The sequence below is a fragment of the Vigna unguiculata genome, chromosome 7 (assembly GCF_004118075.2).
Source record: "Vigna unguiculata cultivar IT97K-499-35 chromosome 7, ASM411807v1, whole genome shotgun sequence".
In the NCBI taxonomy this organism is placed as follows: domain Eukaryota; kingdom Viridiplantae; phylum Streptophyta; class Magnoliopsida; order Fabales; family Fabaceae; genus Vigna; species Vigna unguiculata.
In genome coordinates, this window is record NC_040285.1 from 32,314,997 (window position 1) to 32,337,156 (window position 22,160).

The 22,160-nt window shown below is 29.2% G+C and overlaps 1 protein-coding gene across 1 annotated transcript; it reads left to right on the forward strand.

Annotated features, from left to right (window-relative positions):
• The first annotated feature begins 18,867 nt into the window (after nt 1–18,867).
• LOC114191091 (aquaporin PIP2-2) lies at nt 18,868–21,729 on the forward strand. Its single transcript, XM_028080259.1, has 4 exons — nt 18,868–19,313; nt 19,742–20,037; nt 21,064–21,204; nt 21,304–21,729. Exons 1-4 carry the CDS (start codon nt 19,007–19,009, stop codon nt 21,421–21,423), a joined length of 864 nt encoding a protein of 287 aa, XP_027936060.1. The 5' UTR covers nt 18,868–19,006; the 3' UTR covers nt 21,424–21,729.
• Nucleotides 21,730–22,160: the final 431 nt, after the last annotated feature.

Sequence of the window (22,160 nt, forward strand, 5' to 3'; positions counted from 1 at the left end):
TTATTTTCATATTAAAACATTACATCTTATATTTTATATGATAATCTAATTATTATTATAATGTAATAATTGAATGGGATTAAAATTAACGTCATTGTTAAATTTAACATAATAGAAGTTAAAAAATATAAAAAAAATTACAGTATAAATTTTGACATGAGATATGTTTATTTTTTCAGAGGAAATTTTAATTTTAATAATTTTAAAGTATTGTTATAACATTTAAATTTTATCATTATAGTGGTCGTCACACATTTATGATCACATCCAAACCACTAAATGCATACACATTAATACCTTTATGTATTTCTGTTACCATTAAAATAAAAATAAATTCGTGTTAATTGAATTAGTTTTAAAATAAGGTTTGCTGGTAAAACAACATTTGCATCAATAATCAGTCAGAATTCATTTAATCTTATGTCTAATTATAATATTTATGTCGGAACTCATTTAATGTGATATGTAACTATAATATTCATATTTATTAATTATTTTTAGTCAATGTTCTAAATCAAAATCTTTAAGATATCAGTTAGTATTCAAAAAGTTCATTTTATGATATTATTATTGGAATGGTGAATTATAAATTATAATAGATTTTACTTTCATTTTTAACAGTTAAAGAAATCCTCAAACGCGAATTTAGGAACTTTTTTCTAAATATTGAAATGATACTTACGAATATAGTTATTGCATATGCACGTTGTGCTTTGGTGTACTTACGTGTTATGTTAATTTTCTTTAAAATAATATATTTTTATAATTAAAAAGAGAGAATGTTACATTCTAAATATTAAAAAGAAAACTGTTACCTAGGGTCAAAAATAAATTAAAAGAGAGATAAGAGGACAAAATCGAAGTGAAAGAAAAACAATAGAGAAAAAAACAGAGAAAATAATATAAAAACAATAAAATTATAAGGGAAAAAAACTACTACATTACATATATGATATTGAGTAATGATAAAGGTTGTAGTAATATATAAAATATTGTAATATATATATATAATAGGTGGAGGGACACTTAAAAATATATAAGTTTCGTCTGTCTATATTTGTTTTAAAAATATGAGAAGATGTATTATTAATCGTATAAGTTAGAAATGATAAATAAATTTGTTTCTATAAGTATTATTAATCGTATAAGTTAGAAATGACAAATAAATTTGTCTCTATAAGTATTGTTTGAATTTGTATCCGTTTTGATGGAGAATTCCTGCATTGATTGGGTATGGATATAGGTTTGGGTATGAAGATGGGTATGGGGATGTACATATCTCCGCCATAATATTTGTTCCCGCCATATTTTCGTCCTCATTTAAATTATTAAAATATTCACAATTATTTAAGTAATCATATATATATATATATATATATATATATATATATTATTTAATTATTTGGTTTGTCATGAAACTCATTCGGATCTCTAATATATTTTTCATCTTATCTTATCCTTATATATGTCAATTAAAAAAAATTATGTCTCATATTTAAATATTTCTATTATTTTTTAATATTTTTATTTATTATATATTTTCCTTTCACGTGAGAATGTTTAATACTCTCAACTTAAGTGTTTAATATCATAAACCTTTCATTACTATGTAATATCAAAAAAAATATTATTTACTTATTAATATTCATTTTTATTTCATTTAAAGAACTCTTTTCTTTCATTAAAACAATTTCCGCTATTTCTAAACCATTGAGTATGTATGTTGATATTTGAAAAGTTTGTCTAGATTTCTAAGGTATTTTTCATTTTATCATACCCTTATTTATATATATATATATATATATATATATATATATATATTGTACCTGATCGATACTATTTAGGTGCGGAACCAGACGGTCTCAAGTACCCTCTGTGTCGAACCTCCTCCTGCTCCTTCCTGGACTCCTCCTGAGCCTCCTAGCCGTTTGCACTCCGAGGGTGGGAGTACCTGCAGGCACTCCGACGCTCAAGTTAGAGAGTGATTGATATGAGTAGTAGTAGGTTAATCAGAAGTGTCTTTACCTGTTCACTAGGCCTTAATTTATACTAATTTCTTAATGGACCTGTTATTAATATTTGCGGGCCGTTTGTATTTGAGGATCGATTCCTTCCTTTTTGATTGAGGTTGCACGTATCAGCTCTTTCCATTCCAGAGTTTGTTCATCTGTACATATCAATTCCTTCCTTTCTTGGCCGTCTGTATTTTTCCAGTATCATCTCCTTCCTTTCTTGACCGTCTGTATTTTTCCAGTATCATCTCCTTCCTTTCTTGAGGTTGGATGGCATGATGCCCCTCTGTAACGTGCTTTCGGCCTGCTGCCCCTTAGGCCGGGGTGTACTCGGCCACGAGGACGGGAAGTACACGGCCGCGCCCTTACTGGGCTGCCAGCGCTGCGCTGGAACCAAGCCCTCGTGGTTGGGCCATCGCGTGGGGATGCCCCTATCTGGACTGGGATGATCCCGGCCATATTTTCTTCTCATTGGGCCGAGTACTACTCGGCCATGTACGTACATATATATATGCAATTCAAATACTATATATGCAGATATAGAAAACATACAAAGTTTCTAAATTCAATTAATTTATATTTGTTCAGGATCTAACGTACTCGCCTAGCGTATCCTCTCATTGGGCAAAAGACATTTTTCGACCAACGACCAGGTTTTTCGCTCAACGAGTATTTCAGTGGGAGTCTAGAGGAAATATTCTTTAATAATTCGTCGAATGAGTGGGGCTCGTCAAGCGACTCGCAAATCAGTGAACTCTTTATTCATAATTCGCCCAACGACCTCATAAAGTGAGTCCCTAACTTGTAACTCACCTAGCGAACTCATACTCGTCCAACGAATCTGCATAATTCTACATATCAACATTCTGCAAAATTTTGCAAATCAGCTTTTGACTTTGAATTCGCCTAAGAGTCTGCATAATTATGCATACTCAAGCCAATACAAACAACCCAAAAACCTTTTCAGATGCCCATCACATATAAAAAATCAAGTATAGTACAAACATCGATACCAATTGACCTAATTGTAGTATTAAACATGAACATTTATATACAAACAAAATTAAAACACTTAGATTTTATAGCTTTTACATATCACATATCATTCAACGGTTCAAATAAAACAATCAATCACGGTTCAACCATACCATCTATAATTCTAACATGGTTGTAACTTAAAAATAATGAAATCAATTTCTCTTACATATTATCCTGTTTAGACAACTCTATTAACGCCAAAACACCTCTAACTCTACAAAATACTCTATTTACACATAGAAACATCACAAGAACGACCAGGGCACACCCGTTATGATCATTGGTCAATAGAGACTCATACTGATGGTTAAAACTACGCATGGAAGTGGAAGCTCACATACAACAGGAAACAAAAATAGACCAAAAAGATGGCAAAAACTTAACTTACACGAACGAATAAACTGGTCTGTCCAATTTGAAGAGCTCGTCCAGATGATCAATCCTACTGTCTCAATTCTTAAATCAAACGACCATGAAGACAAAACTCTTAAAGAGAAGCTAGAGAACTCTAAAAAAGTTATTTTTAGATAGATTATGTATTTTTAAATTATGAAACTCGTTTATAACAAAATTATTTATACTAAAATCTTTTAATATTAAAATAATTGAATCTCACTATTTTCAAACCATCATCACTTCTAAAATGTTATTTTCTACGATTTTACAAAATTAAAATCTCAAAATGCTTCTAAAAAATGTTCTACATTCTTGTCTATTATACATTTTAATTATATAATAATAAATTTAAAAATATATTCACGGTTAAGTATAATCATAATTATATGCGAACCAGTTTTTTTTGTTAGAAATATTTTAGTTACCATGAAAATAAGAAACAACAAAATGATAATAATTCATTTTAGCCAGTGTATTGGGCCTCCATGTACGGAGTTTATGGGCTTTCCAAATGTAATACCCCGAAGGCCTTTATTTAGATATATGCTCCCACAAAAAGAATACTAATTTTCTGAATCCCAATATAAAGCTTTTTTCATTTTTTTTTTTATTTGCGTTTCGAGCTTGTGTTCCGTTTTTGTGAATATTGGTGTTTTACTATCCCAGATTTGGTGGCCGATAGGAGCACGTGAACAGAGTGGTATTATTAGGTTATTGTCGTAGCTTTAGCCTCTGTTTCATTTATATCCAATTTTATTATGTTTGTTTTGGCAGAGAAAAGAAATAACATATATAAATTTAAAGTTGTGAAAAATAATGAAATTTGAAGTTATATTATACGAGGAACATAGAAAAAAAAAATAATCAAAGAGAAAAAATACTTTAAATACACAATTATATCCTACATGTCTGTTCACTTTCCCAGCTAAATAGATACTAAAATAAGATAAATAATATCATGAGTTCTTTTCTTAAGCTCCTACTCTTCAACTATCAAGCATATTAAAGATTCAAAGCCCATAATAACATACATGTTTGATGAGAACGAAGTTATTAAGTATTTGTATTTTAAATATAAATATACAATAATAAACTATATATAATTGTGTTATATCTTTTAATATAGATCGCCACACCTCAAAATACTCTGTATAATTAATCTTTTTCGTAGGTTATAAAAAAATACAATCAAAATCTTGGTTTACAAATTTATCTTTTCTTTTTACGCCAGATTCTATCCAACTAAACAAACAAAAGTTTATTTTAAAAAAATACAATTATGTCATTGCTTGGTTGAGATGTATTTTAACGTTTCATTAATAATAAGTATTTCTGAAATAGTTAACCCTACATATTCAGGATCAAACTCAAAGCAACACATTAATGTTTAATGACTACACATTAAATATTGACACTTTACATAAGGATGACAATAGGTTGGGTCGGACACGGATAGTGCCTACCCGCAACCCGACTGCAAAAAAAAAAAAATGCTCGTTACCCGTCCGTTTACTCGTCGGATATCCACTTAAAAAATACCCGAGGATATTTTTAAAACCCGTGGATACCCAATACCCGCAAATATTTAAAAAAATATATATTTTATAAATTTTTTAATATAAAATTATAAAAAATATAAATTAAATTAAATTATAATTATAATTATAATTAAATTTGACATAATATACTATTGCTTCTAATTTTAATTAAATTTAACTTAATAAAATATAAATTAATTTTTATTTTTATTTTTTCGCGAGTAACAGGTACCCGCGGGTATGGATAGTATGATACCCGTACCCGACCCCGTTTATAAGCGGGTATTAAAATATTCGTTACCTGCTATCCGCGGGTAATAAATACCCGCGGATAATAACTATCCGTCGCGGATTTTATTCGCGGATATCCGCGGGCATGGATATTTTTGCCATTTCTAACTTTACATATTAATATGTGAACAATAATTTTTTATATTTTAAAACTTATTCTTGGTTATTAGATATTTTTTAAATTTACAACTCAACCTTCTCTCCACAATATAATTTTAAAAAAAAGTTATTCCATATTTCAAATTTGGTTCATCTTAAAGTGAATTAGATTAGGTTTACTAATATTTTTTGACTTAGTCTGTAAATCAAATTGACTCATTTTAATATGTATAAGTATTTGTTATAATATTTTTGCTAGATTTATCCAAATATCAAGATAAGAAATATATAAATATTTTATTTTTCATTTATTTTTTTAGTCATTGTGTAATATATTATTGTATTTGAATTTCTTATATTTTGTACATGTTAGAGAGTAAGTGGCATTTCCATGGATACTTAATCGACCACGTTAACATAACAACTCTAAACACCTCTTTTGGTAATTGGTAATTTATATGTAATGTTAAATTAAACATTGAATTCAACCACTCTTAACACATGTCTGACATTATATGTTTCTCTGTCTTGTTGACCTGACACCTTTGTTGACCATGGCAGGTCTCTGCATTGCAACTTGCAAGGATAGAAGAAGAGCGGGAGCCAAAGACAAAAGTTTAGTGAAAAACCCACAAATATTCATTCATTTCTTGCATTTATTCAATTCAGGATTTAGAATTACATTGTACTAATATATAGTAATAACAAGGGTTTAATATGTTTTGTTCCTCACGTTTCAATGAAATTTGGAATTAGTCCTTATTTAAAATTTGATATCAATTTAGTCTTTTATCTTTATAAATGTGTGAATTTAGTCTTTTTTATCTATTTGACATTTCAAATGCATTTTATGATAATATTTAAGTTAACATTGAAGCGAAAGTGTATTAAATAGTGTAAATAATTCAAATACTATCATGAAATACTCTTAAAACATTAGATAAATTGACCAAAATTTGATAAAAAAGACTAAATCCATACATTTTTAAAGATAAAAAACTAAATTAATATAAAATTTAAAACAAAATTAATTTTAAAATTCACTAAGAAGAAAAAAAAACATATTTAAACCTACTTGAATCATAAAATATCGTGCACATTTATATCATTTGTTGTGCTTAGTCAAGTAGGACCTATGAGCCTTCTCCAACATTTTCCATCAATCATGTTACCTGTCTTGTCCAACTTCGTACATACCTGTGATGTGAATGTAATGAGAGATTATCAATCCATCTCACTTCTTCCAACCCAAATGTTTCTCATTAATCACAAATCAATTTTGCAGCAAGTCATAACATGAAATAGACTACACAACACCCAATCAGAACAGAAAACACTTTTTTTTTTCGGTCACTACTCATCCGGAACAGTGAATGAAACTATATTTTATTCCGTGTTGCAATTTGTTTCTTACTCTATTCAATCTCAGAACATAAATAAAGCATACAAAACTCGTGCCGATATTAAATTATCCAATCAAGTTTTAAAAAAACAATCTGACACGTCTCTATTATCACAATTGGTCTCAATTTAAAATTTAAAATATTAAAAATATTTTTTTAAATGTCAGATAGGTACCAAAATATATAGTACGATTTTATTCTCATAGTTTAAAATCTACTTTTTTTTTTTCTTCAAACTTTTACCATCTGAACAATACATTATATATTTAATTAAAATTAAGTTAAATCCCCTTTTGTAACGTGCTCAGTCTGTGGTTGGTTTTCTCTTTTCCTAACTGTGTTTTTCTCCTCAGTTCTTTAGTATATGTTTATCAAATGATGTTATTGTCCATCACCACACACACAAATAATTAATTAATTGATTAACAAAAAATGCTAATGCAAAGACAAACATTTGTTATGACAAGAACATAAAATTGTTTAAGTTTTCCTTTTTTTTTTTAAACAATGTGTAAATCATTCCTCGTGATTTTGTTTATGCCCAATTATGATTTGAAGTTTGTATACTTAAAAATAACAACTGAGGTTTCTAAAATAAATTATATATTAAATATGAAAAAAAAAGATGCAAAATATATGGATGATTACTAGTCAATGTATAAAAGAATTTAGCATTAAATATAATTAAAATACATTTTTTTAGAAGTCATACTTTATAAACACAGTGGAAAAAAATATATTAGTAGAATTAAACGAATTGAAAATCATGAAACATGGTCAATAAAGGGCACTGAAATGGACGGTGGTGGTGTGTGTCAATGGGTCACATTGATGATGATGGTAGTTCTGTGGATGCAAAGGATACGTGGCACTCGCTCAAGTGATCAGGATATTCCACTATAGCATGGTTCATTGCATTGTTATTTTTCCATGGCATTGGTGTGGTCACTATGTAGACTTTTTTCTTTTTTACAAACTATACTGTGCAGCTTTTCCAATTTTTGATTTCTCACTACTTCACTTTGTTAAAGTGAATTTTCACCAAATTAAGAAATTAAAGCTATGGTCATTTCATTCAAAATAATACTAAATTGCGGTACTTTTTTTTCATAAAATTATATTTATTAACTACCATAATTTATAAATCATAAAACATCAATCATAAATTAATAGCATAGACTGTCAGCTATATCATATCATATCATATCATTTTATTTTATATTTTATATTTGCTGGGTCAAAACATAATATACAAATGAAGTAAATTTTATTTTATAAAAGAAACTTATAAAATTAAACTAAACTTAAATTTCACAGTGATAATATGCTATTAGAGTTATCTTAATTAAAATTTAAATTTATTAAACTTTCCTCGATTTTCATATTCAAAGTAAAAGAATGTAATTTGGTGCACAAATAGATTTGTTATAAACATTTAAAGAATTCAAAATTTTCATTATTTGTGCAATTATTTGTTCAATTCTAGTTCTAATAAAACTTAACATTAATTTAAAATAATATTACATTTCAACACATCTATTAACCTTTTCTAAGGTTAACCTATGACATATACAATTTATTCAGACTACTACACTTCTAGTTCACAACTCATTACATAAAAAAAAAAAAAAACTAGTTATAATACTTTTAAAGAAAAAGAAAAAAAAAACTCTAAAAAAACATATTTATGATCAAAATTAGGATGGACTTACATTAGTTTAATTGTCTTGGTCTATTAAAAGAATATGAACTATAAAAAATAATAAGTGACTTTTATCACTTTAACAAGAGATCACGAGGATCAATTCAATGGTGAAGCAGAAAAATGTCTAAAAAAATGTCTTAATTTTTTTTGGTTCAAACCCTTATATTGTTTATGTTTTTTTCAAACATTTCAGTTGATCATCAAATTTTATGTCATCTCAATTGGGTTTTCATTTTTAAATTGTGTTATAATTTGGTTCTTTTCGTGGGTGTTGTACTCATATCGTCAATTAATGTGTGATGCGTTAGCTCATTGTTTTTTCAAATATTTTTAAAATAAAATTGTCACATGTCAAATTAAGGCCCCACCGCGTGATGACAATGATAATGTAACCTGACAAAGACAATGTCACATGTCATTGTTGATGTGAAAATTCTCAATTTGATTTATGTATTTGTTTTTTTATCTCAATTTAGTCATAATTTCTTTTTAATTTGGAGTAATTTCACCTCTCTCAAATTGAGATGAAATTTAACTTCTATATAAATGCTACAATGTCATTTTTATTTTAATTAATATTTTTAACCAAATTAAGTTTATTTAAATTTATATTTGCATTAACTTTATTTGATTTTTTTTAAATATTTATATATCAGTAATTTCTAAACAAATGTTATAGTTAGTTTAAAAATAATAGGTTTATAAATTCAAATATAAAATTTTAAAATATTTTATAACAATTTAAAATAAAGATATTTATTTAACAATTTATAACATTTTAAATTGTTATAAAATTGTTTTAAAATTGTTGTAAAAAGCTATTTTAAAATAAAATTATTTAACAAATTATAACATTTTAGATTGTAATAATTTTTTTTTAATTATACATTGAAGTTGTTATTTTTAAACCAATTCTAACATTTGTCTATAAATTATTGATATATAAATATTTGAAATAAAATTTAAATAATGTTCAATGTCAAATATAAATTTAAATAAACTTAATCTCGTTAAAAACATCATTTTAACATTTATATAAAAGTTAAATTTGATCTCAATTTGGTTAGGGATGAAATTGATTTAGTTTAAAAAAATTGAGAATAAATTGAGACAAAATAACGAATGGATAGACTAAATTGATATTTTTCAATTGATAATGAAACATGACACTATCTCTGTCATGGCACACTGTCTCTACCATGTGGTAGAATCCTAATTTGACACTTGACACGGGACAATATTTTTTTTTTAATTAAAAAAAATACGAGTTAACACGTGATACATCAGCTAATGTCGTGAGTATTGCACTAATGAACGAAAAGAACCATATTGAAACATTTTTTTCAAAAATTAATACTCAATTGATACAACTTAAAATATGAGGACCCAATTGAGATATTGAGATTTCTAAATAAAAACAGTGACAATCTATGGGTTGTAATTGATTTTTTTTAAAGAAAACCTAAAAAAAATCTATTAGTACTAATATACCTTTATTAAATTAAATATAAAATTATTCTTAAGAAAAAATATGCCTAACTTTTTTTAGACTAATTAATATACCTAATGAAATTAATTATAATTTCATTTTGAGAATAAAATTTAATTAAATTATTATCCATGTTTATTAATTTTTATTGGTATTAAAAATGATATTTTACGAGTTAAAATCTTTTTTCAGTGAATTATAATTTTGATAAAAAAACATCAGTTATTTTTATTATCTTATCATCAATTTTTATTTTGTTTTTGTCTTTTATTTTTCTGACTTCTTATCTACTGATTTCACTCATTGTCCCTCCTTGTTTACTTATATTCTAAAATTATTATTTTGAGGGTTTTAGCATATTTAATTTATTGAATATCATGCAGATAGTATGTACCAATTTTTTTGTCCTCATCTATGACTAATATGTTTTTATCTCTACTTGTGTTTTTATTATTTTTATTTTATTTGTTGAATTTGTATCATGATTAGAGATGATTTTTTTTTGTCTAATTTAGTCTTTCAGTACTTTTCGATTTATATATTTTAAGAGTTTTTTTTTTTTTATATATTTTCTTATAACAACTACATTTTTTGTGTTTGAATTGCATAACTATTACGGTTAGATTAAGGTTTTTTCTATTTGTAGATAATAGAGATAAAATCTCTAATAAAATAATTGATGAATACAATTTGAAATTAAAGAACAATGTAGAAGTTAAATAGAATTAATTACAATAATTTAATAGATGATTTTATATAAAAAATACTTGAATTTTTTTTAAGTAAATAATTACGGTCTAAATTTTGCTTGAGTCTTAAGTTCATGAACTACTCCAAAAAGTAAAAACCATAAGGGCTCTTTAGTCATCGTACATGATGAAGTCATAAAAAATGATAACAATCTCGTATCAAACACATTTTAGCAAAATCAAAGGTGAAAGCCATGAGAGTTCCTTAGTTATTGTACATGGTGAAGTTATCATAAAAGATAGTAATCAAACACATTTTAGCAAAATCAGTAAAAGTGATTTGTCATTTTACGCGAACAAGCATTATCTTATATTAACTGTCAAATCTCACTTATTAACTTAACTAATCAGATGACGAAACAAGACAATAATAAAATTATTTAGTTAATTAAAAAAATTAAATAACACAAACTTAATTAAAAAAATATAAAAATTGAAATATTCAATAGAATACAAAATTTTAATAACAACTAAATTAGTAATACCAAAATTTACGGAGACTTAAAAGTTAATTAAATTTATCTTTTATATATAACACGTGTTTAATTTGATTATTATATCTATAGTGTATTTTTAGTTTTGTATCTGCATTTTCAGCACACAAAAGAAAAGTAATATAGTATATATATATATAACAAAGTTAGAATAATGTTAAACCAAATATATTTAATATTTTACCTATAATAAACTGCATGACCTGTTAAATATTTTCCAAATCATAAAAGTGATCTTGATAGGAAATTATTAAATATAAGTTAATTATGATATTGTTACAACATTGTAGAAAAAGTAGAGAAAGTTAGAGTCTATGAGTTCGCCAACAGCATGTCATTTTACATTGCATAGCTGTACACAGAACACACATGTTGCCAGCATTAACAAACCGTTCCTAACTGTAGCAAACTGGTCCACAATTCCATTCCAGGAGAAGACATCTTCAATTCACACAATTATTATCTTAAAACTACACCTTATATAAATACTTTGCATTCCAAGTCACATATTAATTAGGAAAATATTTATCGTGCAAATAAACTCGACAACCATATCCTATCACAGTGCAACACACATCGACAAAATATAAACAAATCAATTCTAAAATTATTAAATTTAGGTCTCAGGTGACTTTCTTTGCAAACTTAAAGGCATCTCGGTACAACATTGTAGAGCCATGCACCTAGGCTTAAATTGTTTTTCTTAAAAATCGATGGATATTGATAAATATTACCATAAATAAATGTTTGAAGACAAATTCTAGCATAGAGGTCAAAGAAAGTGGGTTTCTGTGGCAATGTTTATAACAATGGTTGAAAGTGCTGTGCTGGCTCCATCGATTTCGGGTGCTCAATCTTAACATGACTTGTCTGTCACTCGTTAGAGTGGAAATAATAATAATAATAATAATAAAATAGATGTATAAATAATTAAAATGAAATAACCTTTGTGCAGTGCCAAAAGCCAATGTTCGTTGCAGCGCTTCTTAGTGATCCATTGTTCTTTTTTGGAATGTGATCTCGATTTAGTGGCGGAATTTGATACTGAAATTTCACTGTCGTTCATCAAAGTTTTTTTTTTTTTTTTTTTTTTATGTTATTGATCAGAAACCACAATTCTTGGAGTCTACTTCAATGCTCTTGGGGTGAATGGAGAATCTTTGCACGTTAAGATTGTTGTGCCTCTATAACATCAATCACTGTCACACAAAAACGACTGGAAAAAGACCCAACGTAAATGCAACAGGGTTAACGTCAATTTTTGTCTTTGCTTTGAGTTAGAATGTCCATCTATATATCAAGTACATTTTCCTCCTTTCTATTTTTCTCATTAATACTCATTTTATCACACATTACAAGGCTGGCGTACTTACTGCAAAAGAGTTAAAACAATGTTCACCAAAAAATAATAAGGAAAAGCTTTAGATGTTAAACAGAATATGAAATTTTTTTGATAATATTTGTTATTGATTGATGTTGTGCACCACATAAAATATTTAGGTCAGTTCTTAACGAATCACGAGCTTCATTTGTGCGATGAAAGGAAGAAGGCGATGCGTGCATGTACTGCTTCATTATGAGCAAAGCTTTGAAAGGAATCGATATCTTTTCACGTGATTACGCCCATATTCCAGCACAGACAAAGCGACGCAAACCCAGCCATACGTGTACACACATTTCTTAAATAACATGTGAGACAAAAACTATATTATTTATCATTAATTATATCATTGTAATTTTTATTTTATTTTTTTAAATAATGGCTTAGGATAAACCATTAAACTATTCACGATCCAGCTAGAATCAATGATAGAATGCCATTGCATTTAATATAACTATGTTTTTTATTTTAGTAATCATGTGTCGTGCTAGGTTATGTTAAATTAAAACCTGGTTAATTATTAGCGGACTCTAATATTCTCGTTGCTTTTAATTTTCTTAATGTTAATGATCAGAATATTGCTGGCATTGCAATCATGTCGTTCCAAACCCAATCATTAAACAGTGTTCATCAAACCCCTTGTCGTAGCCCACTCTTTTTTCTCTTTTCAAATGTTGCATTGTCATTTCTCAACCTCTAAATCCAATCAAACTTTTATCTTTTTCTTGGAATCTATTCAACAAATCCTGCACTCCGTAAATAACAGAGTTGGCCAAAAGGTGGAAAGATCCAGAAAGAAAAAAGTTCCGTAGATAAAGAAAATAACATAATACTGTAGATGTTTTTTTTTTTCAAAATAAATTGATGCAAATAACTGTATAAAATAGTTCAATTTAAATAAATTTGATTTTTTTATTAAGGACTTGGTTTTGTTTCTTTTTCTGAGTAGGTGTCCGAATTGAACAATTTGACCGTTGTGAAGTAGATATATAGAAGAATGTATCGCTATCGTGAAAAAGAAGGAGCATTCTAGAATTTTCGAGGACCCCGTCGTATAGTATCCGTTACTACGAGAACGTTAGAAAGGGAGAAAAAAGAAACCGTTACGTGGAAATAACGGGTCCTGCGTGCAGGAGTGGGTCCCATGGGTAGTGTTCACGGCAGAACCGCCAAGTGGTTTCGGACCATAACTTTAGGTTGTCCTGAATGGCGTGTTTTGGTTACTTTTTGATTTCCTTTTTTAATAAAAAGGTTGTGTGGCTGTGGGTCCACCACGTGTCAAGAAGGTGTACGATAAGGGGGTATGGACGCCCTCCTCGGGGTTGGCGTTTCCAAAAAGATTATCCTATCTGTAGAGGGCAATGGGATCGTGACACGTGTGTAGGGTGTCATTAACTAGGGTTAGGATCGAGTTCAGGTCCTTTTAACCCTGTGCTGCACACGATTCTGAAATTTGGAGCAGAATGATGAAGACTGGTCGAGAGGGAGAAGACCAAGTTGCCATGCTCCACACTCCACTAACACTTCCTTTCTTTTCTTCTTTTCCATATTTAAAATGCACCATTTTCTTCACACTAACCAATGCTATTTGAATGCAATTTTTAAAAAAATAAATTTCTACACTCAAATATAAAAAGTTATTAGATATCTTCCTCTCGTCAAACTCATCACAATATCCATTTTAGCCGATATATAATTAATTAAATAAATAGCAGAAAATTAATTTCAGCTGCAATATTAAAAATAATTTTTCAGAACTTTGCCGTAATTATCTGCATTTATGCATAAAGTATATAATGCTCGTCGTCATTTTAATATATCTTAGTTTAGTTTTCATTAAGGAAAAAAGATGAGAAATTTAGAAAAGTAAACATGTTGATGGAGCACGTACATAAAGACCAAAACTGTGCTAATGAAGGGATGCCTGTGCTTAATTTTTACTTCATACAACTTGTGACACATTATTTATTATTATTATTATTATTATTATTTATATGTTTTGTATCGGTTAAAATTAAGCTTTTAGCATTTGAAACATGAAACCAAACATATAATGAACCATTAAAAAATAGGGAACCTAAGAATATGTCTAAAGAAACATATTGAATGATGCGATGGCAATGGCATGTCTCACATTTAAGTTTAATTCATTGATTCCAAGTGAATTCAGATTCTTCATTGTAATGATTAAAAAAAAAAAACTTAGCGTTAAAGCTATGGATGAGTGTGGTAAAGTCCCAAAATGTCAATTACATCTAGAAGTGTAATAAAAGGGAAAACAATAGTGTATTATCTGTCCAGTTTTAGAGTACTCATGTCCATTAATATTACCAAAGCAATGAATTTTTTTTTGTTCAGCATTTAACAATTATATTATAATGTGTTACACAAAGCAACGTTAATAAATAAAGGAAATGAATGTATTTGATTAATTTTAATTTCCAATTTTAAAATTTAAATAATGTAAGTTTTTTTTGTACAATGTAATTAATATAGAGAGATGAAAAGGATATTAGTTTTTTTGTATGACTAAAGATTTGATCCGAAATTGGTTGATATTACTGAAATTATTACATTTAAAATAATATATATTTAGACTATCAATTGATTATATTTATAAAGGTTGAACAAGTATATTTAAAAAACAAGACACATCTAACATTATGGTTATTTATTTGTTTATGATATTACTGGAAAATGAATATTTGAAATTACATTAATAATCTTTAAAAAAACTTTTTTTATCAACATTAATAATCAAAATATTTGAAAAAAAAATCATAACTACAAAAAAATATTAATGTGTCTTTATTTTTATTTTTTTAAACCTCATAGTCATCTATGATTTCATCTTCAAAATTCAAAAGAAACAAATTAACAAAAATACAAAAAAGTAAACAAGGAGTTAAAGATAAATTTAATGTTAAGAAATACCATTTTATGAGGAGAGACTTTCTTTTTAATTTGATAACAAATATTTGGTTTTAAAACATTTATATAAAATAGTGAATGAGAAAAATCTTAAAACATGTTTACAGAGTCTAAACTATGAATGACTAAAATTTATAACATAAAGAAAACTAGCATCATTACTTAAAATAGTTAAAAATAAATTACACTGGTATCAATTTAACTAATACTGATTTAAATAAGTATAAATATCCAAATTAAATAAAATTAATGTTAGTTACATTAATACCACTTTCAATATGTATTTTTTATTTTTATTTTAATTTTATAATAGAATTATTTTAATCATACTCTATTAATCCCATCAATTAATTGATCTATTATGTGACTGTTAACAATTAGTGGAAAAAACATTATTATGGATAGTTGAATAACACCACAACCAAGCTTATTGCACCAAATAAGTAAATGTCTAAAACAACGCCTTTACGACGCTGATACCACATTGAAATTGAGATAACCAAAATAAAAATGGTTAAACTAGTTGAAACTCAATTCATTCATAGGTTTCAACTAGGAGAATAAAACAGTTGAAAGTAGCACAACCACAAGACAAAACAAAAAGCCTATAATTAATGACTTAAACAACTAATTATGACAACTAGTAACACAATTAACCGATTAAAACATAGTCATTTAACAATGATCATATTTCCCTCAATTATGTAGTCCACATTCAATCCATTATTCATTTTCAATTAATAGTTTGGCAAGAACTTCCACAACCTACTACACCAGAAGTTGTTTTACTTTACAATAGCAAATTTTCTCCCTCACTACGTCAACCAATAATTAAATTCATAGGTTTGGTATTTGCTACGAGGTCGTAGATATATCCAAGCATATAGATTCCTATAGGTATTTTTGGGGGAACAAAAACTATTCTCATACATCAACATATCAGAATTTCACCTCACACTTATTAACAAAAAATATATTAAAAATTATCCGATTTTTAATATATTGTCTATTTTAGAACATTGAATTTTGTTGTGTTTTATTTTTAAAAGACACATCGAAAAAATAAAAAGAGAAAAAAATATTTAAAATACATTTGACATCGATTCCTAAACAATATAAAATTCTTATTAGGTGTACTGGAATAAATTAATTTTCGGTTTTACTTACGTATCATTTATTTTCTTCTAATTATTCAAAATTAGACACTTAATAGGTTAACCGTTGTTTATGCAAACGAGAATCAACGTCTTGGGAAATTGTTTCAACTTCTCTGATTCTTTGGCGTAAAAAAACAGTGCAACGAAAATTATTAATGAAGGTATATGGATCAAGTCATTTTACCTTAAAAGGTGGGAATTTCTTAAATCAAAACCCTATGTTTTTTTTACGCTAATATTTTTCCTTTACATCCTGAGAAGCGGAAAAAGGAACACCATGAAGGAATGTCTTACCTTAAAAAAAAAAAACAGTGAAATGAAAGAAACTTAAAGTCCACGATATTTCTATATTTCTCGTAATTAATTCAAAGTTTAGCAGGCACATATGCAGAGAATAAAAAGAAGAGAATTTTATCAGCAATTATTTCCGAGGTCGTTCTTTTATTATACTTATACCAGTATAGTTAAAAATAACGTACATTAATTTGCAAAGAAATTAAATGCTCAATAGATTTTTTTTTTTTTTTTGGAAAAAGCAGAGTCAATAGAAGTCATGTAATAATAAATATAAAACATAACATCCCCATATATGAGTTAGTTAGTGTAAAATTATTTTTACGCAAAACATAGTGTGTAGCCATTGGAAGTTTGAATGATAGTAGGTATCTAGGTAGGTGGGGGAACTAAATTTAAATATATGAGTTTGATGAGAAAACTACTCTTACGAAAGACAATTTATGTTTATTCAAGAAAAAAAAATTAAGACATCTCATTTAGAAAAAAAAAAAAATTAGGTTTTGACTTAAAAAGGTCAAGCCAAACATACACTAAAACATGTACCCCCATTTTGGGATAGTTGGTGTAAAGATATTTTTACACAAAACATAACTTGTAGCCATTGGAATTAGTTTCAACGGTAAAATATGCCAAGTTCCTGTGGGGAATAAATTAATCTCTTTTAAGAAGGCGTCGATATTCTCTATTTAAAATACCACTTTTAAAAAAACATAGATAATATTTAGTTTTAAATTATGGATAAATTAACAGTTCTAATATCTATATAATCATTTAACCCATGAAAGTAATTATTAAAAGTTTAAAAGTTTAATAATTAAACCGCGAGCAAATTTTAATTGAGTCTCTAATTAAATGATATTATTGCATTTTTTTAATGTAATATACTAAACAATATAAAAAACAGCATAATATTAAAAGTCAAACTTTCTTATGGAAGTCATTACTCGTAATTCATAAAATGCAGCTTTCAAAATATGCCATAATACGAAAATATGGTATTCAACGATATAATATTCATTGTCAAGGTATTGAATTTTGATTGCATTTATCGCCAGTTTTAGTTATAGATTTTTTTTTTTTAATTACTGTTTATCCAGAAACTGCGTCTAAGGCAATTATTATCACTTATCTCCATTTTGAACTGATCTGATTGATTTTGTTGTAGTTTTGGTTTACACGTTTTTTTCCTAATCGTATCATTCTACTAATGACAACAACTTTCATCTTTTATAATAAAATAGTTCTAATGACAACAACTTCGAATTCCAAATTGGATTAGAAACCCACAGTTTACGTTGAAAAGATGAATTTAATTACGTTCGGGATGGTATTGAAAGATTCTAAACAAGAGTAAGAATCTTATAATTTTGTGTTGAAATCTGGATTTCTTTCTGAATAACTGTCACACATGTGTAACAAACATAAGAGGACAACATAAAACACAAAACAAGTTGCGATGATAAGATGGGAAGGGTAGAAAAATGTACAAGTTGTAGAAGTTTGAAGAAAGGGTGAAAACCCGTGATTGAAATTCAAGAGCCAACCACTATGCTCAAATGCAGATTCTGAAGAGACGAAAGATGACAAAAACAAGAGAAATAAAAATATTGAAATGAAAAGGAAGGGAGTGGAGTGGGGGTGGTGTGGTGTGGCAAAGTGAGGTGGAGTGAAGGGTCGGTGAAATGAAAGCTAAAAGCCTAACACCAAACCAAACGAAACCAAACCTTTTTTTTTTTTTCTTCCAAATTTTTAAATTTTTTTGTACTATATGGCATTCCTGCCAAATTGGACAGATCACATTAACACCAAAATAGAAAAGTTTTTAGATAAAAAGAAAAAGAAAAAATTGCTATAATCCTGAGGGTGCACCAGCATATATACCCCTTCTCTTGTAAGGCTCTTCCACACTTGCCCATTACCAAAGTCTCTTCCTTTCTTGGCTCTTTGCCTTCTCTGACAACCTAGGTTCCTGTCTGAGCTTGTTGTTGCAAGAGGGTAGTAGTAGTAGTAGTATTCTTGTTATCCTATGGCGAAGGACGTTGAGGTTACCGAGCGTGGCTCCTTCTCTGGGAAGGACTACCATGATCCTCCTCCTGCACCCCTCATTGATGCTGAGGAGCTAACAAAGTGGTCCTTTTACAGGGCTCTCATTGCTGAGTTCATTGCCACTTTGCTTTTCCTCTACATTACTGTGCTCACAGTGATAGGGTACAAGCACCAGAGTGACGTCAAGGCCAATGGTGATATCTGTGGTGGGGTTGGCATTCTTGGCATTGCATGGGCCTTCGGTGGCATGATCTTCATCCTTGTTTACTGCACTGCTGGGATATCAGGTTCTTCTCTTCTCCTTTCCCCAGATCCTTTTGGTCTAAATGAACAAAAAAATTACCTTGTCATGTTGGCTTCATGTTTTGCAAATTCTCATTATTTTTTACTTTTTCACACTTTTCTGTGTTGGCTGTCTGAAGAAAAAAAACCGTTTACTTGCAGAGGATTTCTTGTTGTTTTTGAATTTTTCGTTCTACGCCTTCCAAGCGTAGAAACTTCCTCAGTTTATGCCCCGTTTATTCAGACGTGTTATGCGAAACAAAAGGGATTTATTACTTGATTTCCTTTGTTTTTCTTTTTTGCTCAAGTTTCCTAGACTCTGTAAAGGGGTTGTTGCTGTTTTGGACTGTGTTTTTTGTAGCAATTGTTTGTTCAGGATTACCACGAAAGGTTTAGCTCTCATACACGAATATTTTGTTGATTTGGTTTGCAGGGGGTCACATTAACCCAGCAGTGACATTTGGGCTGTTCTTGGCTCGCAAGGTGTCTTTGATCCGAGCCATCATGTACATGGTGGCTCAGTGCTTGGGGGCTATCTGTGGAGTTGGGTTGGTGAAGGCCTTCCAAAAGTCTTACTACAACAAGTATGGTGGTGGGGCTAATTCCCTCGCTGATGGGTACAGTACAGGTACTGGATTGGGTGCTGAGATCATTGGCACCTTTGTTTTGGTATACACTGTCTTCTCTGCCACTGATCCCAAGAGGAATGCCAGAGATTCTCATGTTCCGGTACCTTCTCAATCATTTTTCTTATTATTAGTTTCTGTTTCTCATCCTGTGCCCTTGTTTTAATCGTATGTATGAATAATATATCAACTGTGGAACACCAATTGCTGCCTGAGTCCTGCTTCAAGGGAGTAGTATGTTAAACGTTCTGAAATAGTAAAGTTTAATCTGGTTTGCATTTTAGTCTTTCCTTAAACTATGGTGAATAGTTTTTAAGACAGTGGTTTCGAATTGCGTCTAGATGAAGGTAAAGAAAGTACTGTGCAGCAATACTCGATCTATTTATGAGGCATAACGTGTACCAGTGTTAAATCAGATGACTTTTTCCTCAGTTTTCTTGCTTTGCTTGTTGTAGCCTACGTATTCGATTGTTAGTTTTCCAAAATTGAATGAGGCACATTTAATTTCTGAGTGGATACATACATCATTGATTTGGCTACGAGCATCCTAGGGTGATGAAACTATCTCATTCCAATACCAAATTTTCTAAATGAAATGATTATGCTGAAGAAGTGTAACAGTAGCGTGCGTTTGTGGAACTTGGGTCCCCTTTGCCTTTATTCAAGAGTTTGTGGTGGTGGTTGAATTTCTTGCCCCCCCACATGAATATGTGGTTACATAATTTCTTCCAGTTCTGAGAAAAGTGGATTCTACCGCATCCATGTGACAAGTAAAGGACTTGGAGTGTCTTGAGTTTAAGATAAAAGTGTTCATGATTGTGTCTCTAATGCATGAGTCATTTTCCCAAGGCTGGCAATTCTATTGGAATGTCCAGCTACAACCCCAATGCATCAATTATAAGCTTGAGCTCCCTAATAAAGTTGCCTTTTACTGCTCATTCTAATTAAATAGGGGCTTCACATGTTAGCATGGCCCCATCTGTCACAACTCAATTGTCTAATGTTTTATCAGTACCGAATTCTTTTTTTCTGGTTATTTGGATTCACGTGTTTGGAATAACTTTTGCATCAACGGTGTCTACTTTAAATCAATCACATAAGATTCTTATTATGCATTATTCTGTGATAGGTTTTGGCTCCACTTCCCATTGGATTTGCTGTGTTCATGGTTCACTTGGCCACCATCCCAGTAACTGGCACTGGCATCAACCCTGCTAGGAGTCTTGGAGCTGCTGTTATCTACAACAAAGATAAGCCCTGGGATGACCATGTAAGTAATATACATTGCTTGTCAGTTTATGAACTTGGATATAATTTATAAAGCTATAGCTTTTATCTGATATATTATTATTCCCTTGTGTCTGGTCAGTGGATCTTTTGGGTGGGACCATTTATTGGGGCAGCCATTGCAGCTTTCTACCACCAGTTCATCTTGAGAGCAGGTGCTGCTAAGGCTCTTGGATCATTCAGGAGTAACCCCCATGTTTGAGTTGTCTTTCTCTTCATGATGGCTCTTTTGGAAAGAAGATAATTGCAGAGATGGAGTTGATATTGCAAGTTTAGTTTAATAATGGAAAATGCTTTTGGCTTGTATTTGCAACGTTTCTTTAATCCTCTCAATCATGTCTTCAAGATTGTGGATAAGTGTAGATTAAAGTCTCTTTCATGACAGGGGGAGCCTTTTGCACTTTCCTCTGTGTTGCCTTTAGCGTGTCATTTTTCTTTTATGTTATTCTCTTCTGTCATCTTTGTACTCAGATATATTTATGGAAAAAAAAATAATTTACCTACTTCATCCTTATTATACATCAGACTAACAAAGAAACTAACGTTGTAAAACACAGGACAAGAAAGAAAACAGCATTATGGCAAAACCATTAAAACCAGAACTAATTTTAAGAAAAGTTAGACATTGTTTAAGAAAATTTACCTCAGTTACTGCTCTCAAAAACTACTAATATATCTAAACTGTATTGTAATTTCAAAAAATGCTTCTGAAGTGGTGAGCATGTTACTTTTACTGAAAAGAAAACCTTGGTGCATAGTCTAGTCATGAATATCTCAGCATCATACTGCATCTTCAATCCTCTTCCTGGTCACTGTTAATTTAAGACTTTTAAACGTTGGAACTAGAAAATGCTGGTGGAATCTTGTGACCAGGCTTTGAAAATCTGTTGCCACATCAGATACTACTGTATAAGAATATTAGAGTCATTGAAAATCTTT

Bases quoted from the DNA above. Each gene is read 5' to 3' on its own strand.
- LOC114191091 (XM_028080259.1), top strand. From the start codon at position 19,007: ATGGCGAAGGACGTTGAGGTTACCGAGCGTGGCTCCTTCTCTGGGAAG. The intron at 19,314-19,741 runs GTTCTTCTCTTC...TTTGGTTTGCAG, and splicing joins CTGCACTGCTGGGATATCAG to GGGGTCACATTAACCCAGCA. The intron at 21,205-21,303 runs GTAAGTAATATA...GTGTCTGGTCAG, and splicing joins ATAAGCCCTGGGATGACCAT to TGGATCTTTTGGGTGGGACC.